This window comes from Sorex araneus, chromosome 3 (assembly GCF_027595985.1).
Source record: "Sorex araneus isolate mSorAra2 chromosome 3, mSorAra2.pri, whole genome shotgun sequence".
In the NCBI taxonomy this organism is placed as follows: domain Eukaryota; kingdom Metazoa; phylum Chordata; class Mammalia; order Eulipotyphla; family Soricidae; genus Sorex; species Sorex araneus.
The window spans coordinates 98,997,346-99,010,673 of record NC_073304.1 but is presented as its reverse complement, the minus strand read 5'-3'; the positions used below and the strand labels follow the sequence as shown (position 1 = coordinate 99,010,673).

Here is a 13,328-nt window from a genome sequence, read left to right as displayed (position 1 = left end):
TCTAAACCATTCTCAATCTGCTGCAGCGCAGTTCTTACTGAGCTGCCAGGACAGCCGAGGGGCAGGTGAAGGCTGCCTCCAAGGATCGCAGGCCCTGCCATAGGCAGTGCTCCTTGGTCAGTGTCACCTGGTCGCGGGGACCAAGACCTTAGGCACTAGCCACATCCATTTCTGATGACGCAGAACCTCCTAGCTTCCTGTCAAGGCTGAGACCCTCCCTGGTTCAGCAGCCACAATAAGGAGGCTTACAGGGCCCATCCTGTGTGCAGTACGCCTGCAAGGCAGGGAGGTGGATAGAAGGAAGGAGTTGGCAGGCTGAGGTCTGGGATAATTACTTATTGGTGTCCCAAGGAAGGAAGGTGGCAAGTGCTGTTAAGGAGCAAAGCGTGCGCTCCACATTCATTTGGGAGAGCTTAGCAATTAGCCACACCACTCAGCTCCCCACAGCCCTGCAGCGTAAGGAGACAGGATGAGTTCTTACCTCAGTCAGACACTTCACTGTTCCATAGGTGACTCTCCCCAAAGAGATTCCCCCACCCCGATCAGAGCAGAGGGCGCCCGTATACCAGCAAGGCTCAGAGCCCAGGCACTGGCAACCGGCCCGTGTTCATGTCCCCAACAAAACTACAAATTCCAAACAAGCCCCACAACTCCCCCGAGCCCACGGAGAGTGGCAGCACGGCACTGACAGCTGCTTCCGTCCCCTGCAACCACCCAGGCCACAGCCCTCATCAGCCCCGCACTGTCCTTTCTGGCAGCCATCTGCATCTGGCTCAGCTCTGTCCTATCTCCTGCTCTCATGCTTCCTCCTGTCTTCCATCCAATCTCGTCAGCTCAAGTCATCTTTTGGGGGGAGTTTGCTTGTGGGTCACACTGAGCTGTGCCCAGGACTGACTCAGGGATCACTTCTCAAGGGCAAGGGGACCCTACGGGAGGCTGTGAGCAATTCAGCCATGAGACAAGCACCCTACCTCTGTACTTTTTTTTTTTTTTTGCTTTTTGGGTCACACCTGGCGATGCACAGGGGTTACTCCTGGCTCTGCACTCAGGAATTACTCCTGGCGATGCTCAGGGGACCATATGGGATGCTGGGAATCGAACCCGGGTCAGCCGTGTGCAAGGCAAACGCCCTACCCACTCACTGTGCTATCGCTCCAGCCCCTCTGGCCTGAAGTCTTTCCTTAAAAAAAAAAAAAAATTTTTGCGGCCACACTTGGCTCTGTGCTCAGGGGCCATGCGGAGTGTAGGATTGAACATGGGCCTCCCACACAGTGCATTCAGGCCACTGAGCTGCTAGCTCTCTGACCTCCAAAACAGTGCCCCCCCCCAGCTCCCCCAAAATATGAAACCAAATCCTGTCGTAGTTGCCTAATCCTTCGGAGGCTCTACCCTGCTCATCAGAGCTTCTCACACTGGCTTGTGGGTCTCTGGAGCCTCCACCCTGGTACGTGTGTCTCTGTGCCCACATCTGAGCCTCTGTACTCCCCTGCCCGCCTACGAGTCCCTGGTCCTTTAGAAGGACCTGAATGGCACTGATCTGGGGGGAGTGATTTTCCCCACCAGCATAAAGCATAGCTCCGCAGAGGCTCAGCTGTCCCCTTCCCTCCTCCCCACTGCGGCCCCTTACCTGTTGGGTCCTCCGAGGAGGGTGAGCGCCATTTGGCTGGCACATACACCAGTCATCTCCAGTCTGCGCTCCAGCGTCAGCCCGTGCTTTTCAGCCACTGACAGCAGCTTTTTATGCAGCTCATAGGACACACTCGGGACAACCAGGCCGGAGTCTGTGGTTCCAAGCAGTGAGGGGAGAAAGAGAGAGTGGTTTCAGGTCCACACACACCCGAGGTTCTGAGAGCCCAGATGGCAAAGTTTCCCCTCCCCCTGTGTCTCGTGCTGTCTCATGCGCCCCTGGTGTACAAGCAAGGGCAGGAAATAGGTCCGCTTGTTCAGAGACAGTGAGCTGGGTTCAGTGGCTTAGCTTCAGACCACCAAGAGTCACGGTGCTCGACAGTGCCTGGCTGGCCCGGCAAATGTGGAAGAGCAAGCATGTTTGGTAGACATGCAGCTCTGGCGCTGGGCTGTCCCCCCTGGGCACGCCTCCTCAGAAGGGGAGCGTGCCAGCTAGTGCCTGGCCTCTGATCTCAAAGTCCGATGACAAAGCAGGCTGGGCTTGTTCATCCTCTCTTCTTTCTCTTTTCTCCTCTTCTACTTAACCCTTCCTCTTAAAAAAAAAATCTCAACAATGCACCTTATTTCCTAAAATAACTTATTTTTGTTTGGTTTTGAGTCACACCCAGTGGTGCTTAGGGTTGACTCCCAGATCTGCACCCAGGGACCACTCCTTGGGGGACCATAAAGGATGCCAGGAATCAAATCGAACCAGGTTGGCCATGTGCAAGGCAAATGACTTACCTACTGTGGCACTGAAACACTGTCGTCCTGTTGTTCATCGATTTGCTCGAGTGGGTGGGCACCAGTAACGTCTCCATTGTGAGACTTGTTACTGTTTTTGGCATATTGAATATGCCATGGGTAGCTTGCCAGGCTCTGCTGTGCGGGCGGGATACTCTCGGTAGCTTGCCGGGCTTTCCAAGAGGGACAGAGGAATCGAACCCAGGTCGGCCGGCCGCATGCAAGGCAAATGCCCTACCCACTTTAACATCTGAAATATTTTTTGTTTTCTCCCTATTTGGAATGAATATAACCCAATACTCCTCCCACAAGGAGGAGTATTTAAAAAGAGCAAAGTCAAAAACAGTGGTGAGGGGTTGGAGCAATAACACAGCGGGTAGGGCATTTGGCTTGCACGCGGCCAACCCAGGTTCAATTCTCAGTATCCAATATGGTCCCCCAAGCACCACCAGGAGTGATTCCTGAGTGCATGAGCCAGGAGTAACCCCTTTGCATTGCTGGGTGTGACCCAAGAAGAGAGAAAAAAAAAAAGTGATGACAGGCAACAGAGATGAACCTTAGTGAGAAAGCACATGTCCTGCACGCAAGAGGCCTTGGGTGCATCATAGGCACCATCAATCCAACCAGCCAACTTTTCTACCCTGTGCCTCTCCCTCCCGCGGCCTCTGTAGCCATCTGGTAATGGATCTGCCTGACCTGACAGCTGGTACAGTTCTACAGATGCTAAAGCCACTCCGACCGCCCCAAGTAGGCAGATCCTTTGCCAAAGAAGCTCGGATTGGCCTCATAGGCTGAGGGACCAACAAGCAAGGGTTCCAGCTGGAGTGAGTCATCAAGGGATCGCATGTAGCTAGTTCTGTCCGGCAGTATCAGCAGTTCTATAATTGTAAAGTCCCCAAAGTGGGAGAATAATCCTTTTACTCATTCCACCCTGGCCTAAACTTGTCCTACCAACCTCTACCAACAGGAATGGGCTCTCAGCACATCAGCTCCCGTACACATAACACAGCCAGAGGACTACTGCCCATGGTAGAAGTTTTTAGGAAGTTCATCACCATCTTACTAGGTCCAGAATCATGGAGTGAAAAATGTCTCCTTCACTAACCATTTTAGAGGAAATTCCTTGAGGTTCTATCAGGTGTTTAAGCCTTTGACACAGATTTTCAAAACCGAACCAAATGAAGCTATGGTTTATTCGTATTATTTTGGTTTGGGGGAGAAGCCTAGTGGTACCCAGGGTTTATTTCTGATTCTTGCGCTCCTGGCAGAGCATGGGGAATCATATTCGGTCCAGTGATAGCATGAGGGCTGGCTATGTGCAAGGAATGCACATTAACCACTGGACTATCTCTTTAGCTGTTTGTCTATACGGGCCATGCCAGCAGCGCTCAGGAGCTACTCCCAACTCCATGCTCCAGGACAGTTCCAGTGGTGCTAGAGGAATCATGAGCGACCTCTGCAGCCTGATGATTGTATACTGCAACAACAAGAATCCAAGCACAAAGATCAAACCTAAAGCACCCAGGTCTGTACCTTTAAGGACAGGCGAAATAACAATATAAAGAAGCCCACACCTCAAAACAGCCCTCTCCTGTGGCCTGACAAGTCCTGCTCCTGCTGGCAGAAGCAAACAGCATCCGAGGTGCCAGGCAGAGATGTCCCAGGAGCCAGTGCTGGAGGCTGCAGCCTGACCTTGCATGTCAATAGCTGATGAAAACAGCTGCTTTATGGCCTGCTCTAGACACGCACACATTATCAGAGCTAATTAGGAACCATTGATAGCAGTGTGAAAAAGCTCAACAGATTCTGAGTCCTAGTTACTAACAACCCCAAACCTGTCAGACAAGTCACGCACCTGCTGACTTCAAACACCCTCTTTGCCTGCAAAGTCACGCAAGGCAAGAACTTTCCCCTGAAGCCTGAACATTTCTTCACCGATTTATTCTCTTTCAGTTGAATTTAAAATGGGGTGCAGCCATGAATCCCATCCCATCCTCCCCACCCCCCACCAAATCAAGCTTGTGTATAGGCACAATTCCTGGTTTGAGGGCTCTTTGGAGGAGTTTCTGCCACCTGTCTCCTTGCAGTCCTTAAGGACATGAAACTCTTGGTCCAGAGAATGGAGGATTCCCCACTGCACCCTGCTTTGGCATCCCCATCTGTGCCAGGGGGCAGGTCAGGGCTGACATGTGGCTTACTATGTCACTTAATCAGGGGAGAAGCGGAGTCTAAGCAGCGCTCCACTCTGCTCTCCTGGGGTCTCCTCCAAACATCTGAGCACCATACAATGTCCCTTCCTGACGCTGACACACAAAGTCCAACCAGTCAGACTGGCTTATCAGAAACGGGCAGAAGGAGTGAACTCACTCCAGAGGAAGGGAACAAGAACATAGCGTGTAAGCCTCGGACAATAACATCGTCAAAGCCTGAACTCGGGCCACGCCTAATTATGTTTGGGTTGGAAGGTGGATCTTGATTGTTCTGGAATAGAAAGCCTTAAAGTCAGTTGACAGACTGCTCTTAATATTAGTATGTATTTTACAGCTGTCGGTGAAATAAAGGAAGACAGAACTACAGCCAGTTCGTGACAGGCAGAGCACAGGATCTGATCAACCTTAAGGCTATCAAGGAAAACAACTCAAGGCCAGGAGAGAAGCCTGTCTCCTCCCCGTACAAATCACTTCACAGCAAGATTCGAGGGCCATGGACCCAGAGAACCACTGCCACCTACCCCCTTCTTCCGCCCGCTCCTTCCGGTACAAACGCAGCCCTTCCTTCCCGCCTTGAACACAAAAGCATGTTCTCTTGCCCTTCACTGCACCTCCACCCTCGGATGCCCTCAAGCACCACTCTAGCCCTCCCCGACAGCCAAACCTCCTGGGCTGTATACTTTCTCCCAAGGCTCCCCAGCTCAACTCAGTCCTCACACGGACACGGCCCTGTGTCTGGAAAGGCTGCGTGTGTCCAGGTCATGTCGAGCCTCTAAGCACAGAGCACTAGTGACAGGAGGATTCCTCCAGGATCATGAACTATGTACTATTGACTCCATTTTGTGGAGGTCGCACACAAGAGGTGAGAACTCTCTGGTTCCTTTATCGGGGGAGAGGGGAGTATAAAAACACTGGCTAATAAATCCCTCTCAAATCAACCTTAACGGACCAAGGGATCATCAGAGCTCCCACAGAGGGGAGCAAAGTACAAGATTAAGGTACTTGGCTTACAGGTAGCCACCCTGGGTTTGATCCCCTACACAGCCCCGCATGGTCCCTGCCGTGCATACAGGGAGTGACCCCTGACACACAGCCAGGAGTAGCCCCTGAGCACCACTGGGGACTGCCCCCAAACCACTAATACATAATAAAGCAAACTTCCCCAAGATGCAATTGGTGCCGTGTGCCCTGAAAGGAGTGTTGCAAGGTCAGGAAGTCTCTACTAGACCCTACCATGGACTGGTCCTGTCTGCCTCCCTGACTTTACCTCAGAGCCCAGATCCACTGTTCTCCAGGAGCGCCGACTGTCTCAGGTCACTAGCACCGCAAGTCCCCGCTGGCCCCCAAGTAGGCGTGCCCCCTAGCTGCCCTCTCTGCACATGCTCCCTTTTCCCAATGCCACCAGGCACATGTGTGTGGGATCTCAGCTTCTGTCCACGGTGCCCCCTACGCTACTGACACTCTCACACACAGCTACTCTTCTTTCCACGGCCCAACCTGTCCGCTGCACTGGCCTGTCGGCCCTGGGAGGGCCCTGGGTGCTGTGCCCCTGATCCACCTGTACTCGGGGCCTGCACAGCTGGGGAAGGAGCATAAGTCTGTGCTGACATCCCGAAGGAAAGGGCAAGATGCCAGAAGGGAACTGGAAAGAGGAAGAGGCAGAGATGGCCCCAAAGCTCTATGTCAGACACTGGAGAATGTGATTCCATAGAAAGAAGCAGGAATGCCACCGAGGGGGGTGGTGTGGCAGGAGAATGGCTTCACCCTGACAAGCTGAATTTAAGCAGTATGGTGGGCACAAACTACTCCTCCCTCCGTTTGGTACTAGTGGCCCTAAAGTGGCACTCGGTATGTGGCAAGAAGGCACACACTGACGAAACAGCTGCATTTGCAGAGACCAATTTGGTTTCTAGAACGTCCTAATGAGAGCTTTATAAAAACCTTCAGGCATTAGACAACAATGGGACAGGACCCAGATACCACAGCCCTTAGTCAAGAGCAGAAACTCTTCTATTGAATCTCTGACAACTAACTTCTCCATGAGAAGTTGTCTGAGACACTTGGCATCAAAAGTTTTAAGTGTTTGTTACTGAGGGAAGAAGAGTCTGGATAAGGTCCACCTGTCCCACAGCCCTGCCCTTTCACCGCAGAGCACACCAATGACAACATGACACCCCAAGACAACTGTCCCCCTGACTATGATGCCAGAAACACAGGACTCCACCTTAAAGGGACTCACTCCAGGGCGAGAGCACATGCTTTGCACGTTGAAGGGTTGGGTTTGCTCCCCAAGCGTGGCCAGGGCTGACGTATGAGCACAGAACCAGGAGTACCCCCCAAGCAAAAACCCAAAGGAAGGAAAGGAACCAGCTCCAAGCACTATAGCATCTGCAGGAAGCCTGTCTGCAGAGACAGTGGCCTACCAGCCCACCCCACCTCAAACCCGCCTCCGATACAAGCACCTGTCAAACCTGCAAACAAAATGAAGAATTGGTGGGAGTGGAGGTCAGGGATGGGACACATTGTGGGGAGATCGAGGCATGCTGGGCTCGTTTACAGTTGGAGGGAGCAAAGCACACAGGGCTCTGAATGGGAAGGGCTACAGCCCTCCCCGGAGGGGCCCACTGTCTTCATGGCCAAATCCCTCAATGATCTCTCCTAAATGCAAAGGTTTATTTCTTCCTGAATTCCTTTGGATCACACACACACAAACAAAACACATTTCGGCTATCTGTTCTGAAGGAGATAAACACACTGCTGGTCTGGAAAGTGCTCCAACACTCTAGAGGAACCTGATGAAGAGGGCAGTCAGTGCTGAGCGGCAGCCACAGAAAGGCCAGCCGAGGAAGCCCGGCCAGCGGGGATGGTGAGCGCCAAGCCCGACCCCAGCTACCTCCCCAAGGCAGGGCCTCTGGCTGTCCAGAGGGCAAGGAGAGCTCACCCGGCTCGGGAGCGTGCACATCACCTGTGGCGTCCTAGCTACGCCCCCGAAAGGCTGGAAGCTGAGCCTCTACCGCGAGACATGGGAAGGAGTGGGTGCAGACCACGCACTGGCACACGGGCTCCCAGCGACATGGCACGATCCAGAGCTATTCGCATCCCCAGTACTCCCACAGATCAACTCCACGCCAAGTGTCCACAGGGCCCTTCACTCACTACTCACCAGCGCCTGCCTGGCCTCCACAGAGCATCTCCTCCACTATGCTTGACGAACACGCACCCCCACAGCCCAGCCTGCAGGGCCATCTTGCTGGTGACTTACTCAGAATGAGAACACTACCTGAGGGGCTACCTGCCGTAGCTACAGAGATTATGAATACCAGATTAGGAATATCTGGGAAGCCGTACAGTTGTCCTACCCAGTGCTTTTGGCACCCTCCCACCACTGAACACAGACCGTTCATACAACTCCAGCATTTCATAGCACGCGCACACATGCATGCACACACACACACACACACACACACACACACACACAATCTGTCCTTAAGAATTTCCAATTACAAGCCTGGACTGTGATCAATTCAAGAGGTGACAACTGGTTACCATTATTTAAGTCCAAGCTGGAGGACTGTCTGTCAATCCTGGAGACAGCAGCACTGTCAAAGGGCCTGAAAAGGCGTTCCAGAGAGAAAAGACTTAGATTCAACAAAGAGCTAAATTTAGTTGCTTCCTGAATATGTTTTCCCAATCAACAGACCTTTTCTAACACTGTTGCCTCCCCGCCTCCCCGCCCCCCCGCCGTATCCCCCCTCAAGTTGGCAAAGAGCACTGCCAAGAGGAATATGAGCAATTAAGAGAATAATAGCTTAGAAATTGTTGACACCACTTAGCATGCAGTCAGTGCTGAGAGTGCTCCGCAGCCAGCTGTCAGATTTCTAGAACCCCAGTCGTCTCCCAAATGGTAGTAAACATACTGTTCTTTTGCTACTCTTGGGCAAGTAGACAATATGGTATCTGGGATTCTGGAGTACAAATGCTACAAGGCTACAGAGTGAGTTACCCAGACCACCCTCCACAACCGTTGATGTAAGTTGGTCCACTTCTGAGAGAAGTATTTCGCCATCAGACAGTCTTCCTCCAGGCCAGAGAGATAGTACAGTGGGTAGGGCGCTTGCTTTGTAGGCAGCCAATCTGAGTTTGATCCCCGGCATCACATATGGTCCCCTAAGCACTGCCAAGAGTGATTCCTGAGTGCAGAGCCAGGAGTGACTCCTGAACATCTCTGGGTGTGGCCCCCCACGACTAAACTGTCCTCCTCCTCTTACACCATATCCTTCTTCCTTTTCAGCCACATTTAGACGAGAGGAGATGTGACAGATAAGATTCATAATAGTCTTTGCCTTCTGGGACCTCAATGTACTGACCTGTTATACTAGGTGCTCAAGTAACCCAACAGTGACATTTTATGTCCCAGGTCGTCTACCACATATCTCACATAATTTTCCCTGTTCTGATCCAAGCACTTGGAAGAGTGGAGCTAACTGGAAACACAATTATCTGTGTTCTCCGAGTATCTGCAGAAAACCTATGCTGAAGCCTATCTTGGAGTTGGAACAGACATACATGCCAGCAAAATCTGTAGGAGAAACCAAATGGCTCACAGGGTTGGAGCACATCCTGGTATGAACAGAGCACCAGGGCCAAGCTCTGGTATAGGTACCAGAGACCCTCTCAGTACAATTGGGCCAGAGCAGCTCAGCATCGTGGGCCCTGAAATTGTATGGCCCATTTTGACCAAGCCATGTAGTATTAGAAGTGGTTCCCAGGGCCCAGAGCACTGCTAGGAAGGAGCCTGCCCCCTCTCCGCCCCCTCAATCCCAACAATTTTTCTATAAGCTCCTTTGCAAGATAACTGCTTGCACTATTTCCAGCATAGGTCCTGTCTAACAAAAGGGCTTCATTTTCACACTTTATCATGGCTGAAAAGAGAACAGATGACATGACGAAACACGGCCTTCCTCACTTCAGTAACACAGCAGTGCGATGCAGCTGGTTGTTACCTCCCACAAGCTACCACGGTCTGCAGCAGAAGTTTCCTAAGATGGCTGAAGACAGCTCACAGAGCTGGTGCGCACACTCTGCCGAGCTCAAGCTCTGGTACTGCCTGTCTCTCCCACAACACCAGCAAGGACCCCCGCACTGAACCCTCAGGCTGTCGGGCCGCTGGGCCAACTATCGCCAGGAATGACCCCCGGGCCCCTGAGGAGTGCTGCAGAGAAATGTCCCCTGCTACCACTACCAACTCATGAAACCAAGTCCTCAAACAACACCATTCACACACTGTGAGCCAGAATTCCTTTTTCTCATGGATGCTAGAACAGACCAAGGTCCCCTCAGGGCCCGCTGTGAAACAGCGGTTCTGTAGAAGCAGCTTGTCTTCTACAGAAATTCCACGCCACTCTTTGCTTTTCCCACATGGTTTCTTTTATTCTGTTTTGTTTTGTGTCACATCTGGTGATGCTCAGAGATTACTCCTGGCTCTGTACTCAGGAATTACTCCTGGGATATTCAGGGGACCACATGGAATGCCAGGGATCGAACCTGGGTCAGCTGCACTCAAGGCCAGGGCCCTACCCGCTGTGTTCTCTCTCCAGCCCCTCTTCCCCACATTGAACTACTCCACAATTGCCCCTGTCTCCCTACCACCACTAACAAGCCAAGTTTATACTCCCTTTGTCCAGAACTTCAACTAGAAGCTTATACATAATTCCCTCTCCATGTATTAAAATTATTACAAATACACACTTTAGTGCTTGTTTTTGCTGGGGGGGAACATAACTGGTTATATTCAGGGCTAACTCCTGGATCTGTGCTCAGGGACCACTGCTGGCAGGGCTCAAGGGACCATATAGGATGCCGGGGATCAAATTTGTATCAGTCGTGTACAAGGCAAGCACCTTACCTGCTGGCTCCACTCTTCAGCTCTGAGGAGTATTTGGTGAACATGGGTTTCAAACCTTAGACCAAGGAGCCCAGAAAATAATACACAGCGAAGGGCCAGGGCCAGGATAGATAAGGCAGACACCTCCCCACAGCTGCATGGACCTGCTTTACAGGCCTAATGTTTGAAGAAACATTCTATTAACCAAATGACATATTCCAGCACTCCCATGCTTCTTCACAGATAAGAGTCAAGGAGCCGATACATGTCACCCATGCGTGATTATAAACTGTTTCTGGTAATTCCTTCCAGCCCCTCCTCCCCTCCTGCCTCATCTGAGCTACTGTCATGGCAGAACATCAGCAGTTCGACCTCTCCTGGCTTTTTCCACTTAGGACTGCTCCAAAACTTTCCCCCTAATTATTAAAAATTCTTGGTAAAGTTTCTGATGGCTGATATAATCCCTCAGGATTAATCTACAATAGTTTATAACTCCCCTGTAGACTCCATACTGACTCATCCACTAAACCAAACACAAAAGTAGCAGGCGTAATCACAGTGACCAGCATAACCGCCACGCACTACTGTCTCCTTTGTTATGACAAGTCAATCTCAATGAGCAGAGCTAGCAAGAGATGAGGACAGTGTAGTATACTGATGTAATTTATTGATCTGTTCTATTTTGGGGTCACACCAGGAAGTGCTCTGGAGCTACTCTTGGCTCAGTGCTCAGTCCCTACAGTACGTGAGGAACTCTGAGGTGCTGAGATCAAACCTGTGCCTCCTGCATGCGAAGGATGCCCTCCTCTGAGCTCTCTCCAGTCTCTATGGTGATTTACTGAAGCCCTAATTTTAGTCAATGGTCTCAATCATCTAATTCCCTTTCGTTTTGATTGCGTGGGAGTGGAACCCAGAGCCTTATATATTCCGTACATGCATTCGACTGGCAAGTTACAATCCTAGCAATCCCCAGAAACTGTTTTTCATTCAGCAAACAACTCACAACACAAACCTGAACTATCAGATGTATTGGCAGAAAACAGGGAAACCAAAATGAAAACAGATCTGATTCAGTGAATGGATGGAGCAGCCCACATACCTTTGATTGTTGGTTTTTAACATACTAAAATAAAGAGCCGACCAGATGCTCCAGATACAGAGTACTAGTCGACATGTAGGGAAATCAGCCCCTATCTTTATGGTAGGCAAATGCCAAACTGGCTACAATCCCCAAGAGAGTATAATGGCAAACTAGCCACCAGGTCACAAAAGTGAATTCCAAGTGCAAAGCCAACTCGAAAGGGTGACTCTGCTTCAGGCAAGCAGAGAGCACGGCGAGCAGGTAGGTCCTGAGCCCTTACCTGTGCAGAACTCCTTGCCCACGCTGTGGGGCACGGTGATGCGGCGGTATACGATGGGCTCAGATTCCAGGATGTTCTCATCATGACGGTAGCGAGCAGGCCTTTCATTGGGGACGCCGCGAGAGCGGGCGCCGCTTCTTCTCTCATAGGTGTCGATCTCCTCAAACACCGCTGCCTTGTCGAAAAGGGCCAGGTTCCCTTCAAAATCAAAATCAGTGTCTGGGATCTCCTCGATGTCATCCCCGAAGCACTCGTCATCCTTATTCTTCATTTGACCATTCTTTAAGCCACTTTTCTTTGGAGTTGCCTGGTTTGGGTGCCTGCTGCTGGATGACCCTGGACAAGAAGCAGAGACAAACATCAGCATGTCTGTAGAAAACCATAAGCAGCAGCGGAAACAGTACATTATCTGTCCTTAGTGGCGGTGTCACAGGAATCAAAGTGAAAACACAGGTAAGCTATGCCTAAATCGTTATTGTACAGAAATACAAGATTTTGTGTTATCCAAGAAATACCATGCAGAACATAAGATTTCATACTATCCAAGGAAAGTGAAGATGAAATATAAGTAGTACTCATAAAAATCTTTGTTTTGTGTGTGAAGCAAAATAGTTTCAACGAAAGAAATTTCTCTCTGTAAGGTAAGGAGAGATACGGGCTTCTCCAGAGTAGTAAAAGCCACTTGAAGAAATCTTAACCAGTTTTCCCCTCATAAGAAAATCGATTACGGGGGCCAGAGTGATAGTACAATAGTAGGGCATCTTCCTTGCACATGGTATACTCAGGTTTAATCCCCAGCCTGATTCCCTGAGCACTGCCGGGAGTGATAGGAATCCTGAGTGTAAGGCCAGGAGTAATCCCTGAGTATCGCCAGGTGTGATCCTAAAGGATGCCCAACAAAAAACTGATAATGACAGAGGCTTTTTGAAAGCTGAATACCAAAACACAAGTGGAAGGACAACACCTCTTCCATGACAATACCTCATCAGTCAATGCTCACAGAATACTACACCAACTGCCTCAATTATTATCAAGCAGGCAACCTTTTGGTTTTTTGTCTGGTTACAGGCACAAATGCAGGAGGGAATCCTGATTTAAACAAGGCGTCACAGACCTTGAGTCAGATATACAGCTCCAACTGTAAATTGATGTTCTGATTAACCAATTTGTTTCTGTTCAATTAGCACAATCTCTTTTCTAATGTTATTACTTCTGGGTAAGCAATTCCTGCTCCATCAAATACTAACAAGGACCATGTAGATCTGACCCCAGGATGCACCTCCCCACTGGGGCAGCCACCAATTCTCCATTCTCAGACTCCATCTGGCCAATACCCCAGCAGTCACCTATTCGAGCAGTCTTAGAAGACCCCGAAGACTTCTTGAAACATTGATTCCCAGAGAATTCAGAAGAGAATCTTTCATCGGATTCTCTCCACTGACCACCCTGAAAGAACAGGCAAAC

At 50.5% G+C, this 13,328-nt stretch overlaps 1 protein-coding gene across 1 annotated transcript in view; it reads right to left on the bottom strand.

Moving 5' to 3' along the window:
* EDC3 (enhancer of mRNA decapping 3) overlaps window positions 1-13,328 on the bottom strand; it is a 47,830-nt gene that overhangs the window by 3,695 nt on the left and 30,807 nt on the right. Inside the window, exons 4-5 of the mRNA XM_004611738.2 lie at window positions 11,865-12,200; window positions 1,628-1,781 (exon numbers count right to left, since the gene is read on the bottom strand). Coding sequence (XP_004611795.1) covers window positions 1,628-1,781; window positions 11,865-12,200 — 490 coding nt within the window. The remainder of the gene's footprint in view (window positions 1-1,627; window positions 1,782-11,864; window positions 12,201-13,328) is intronic.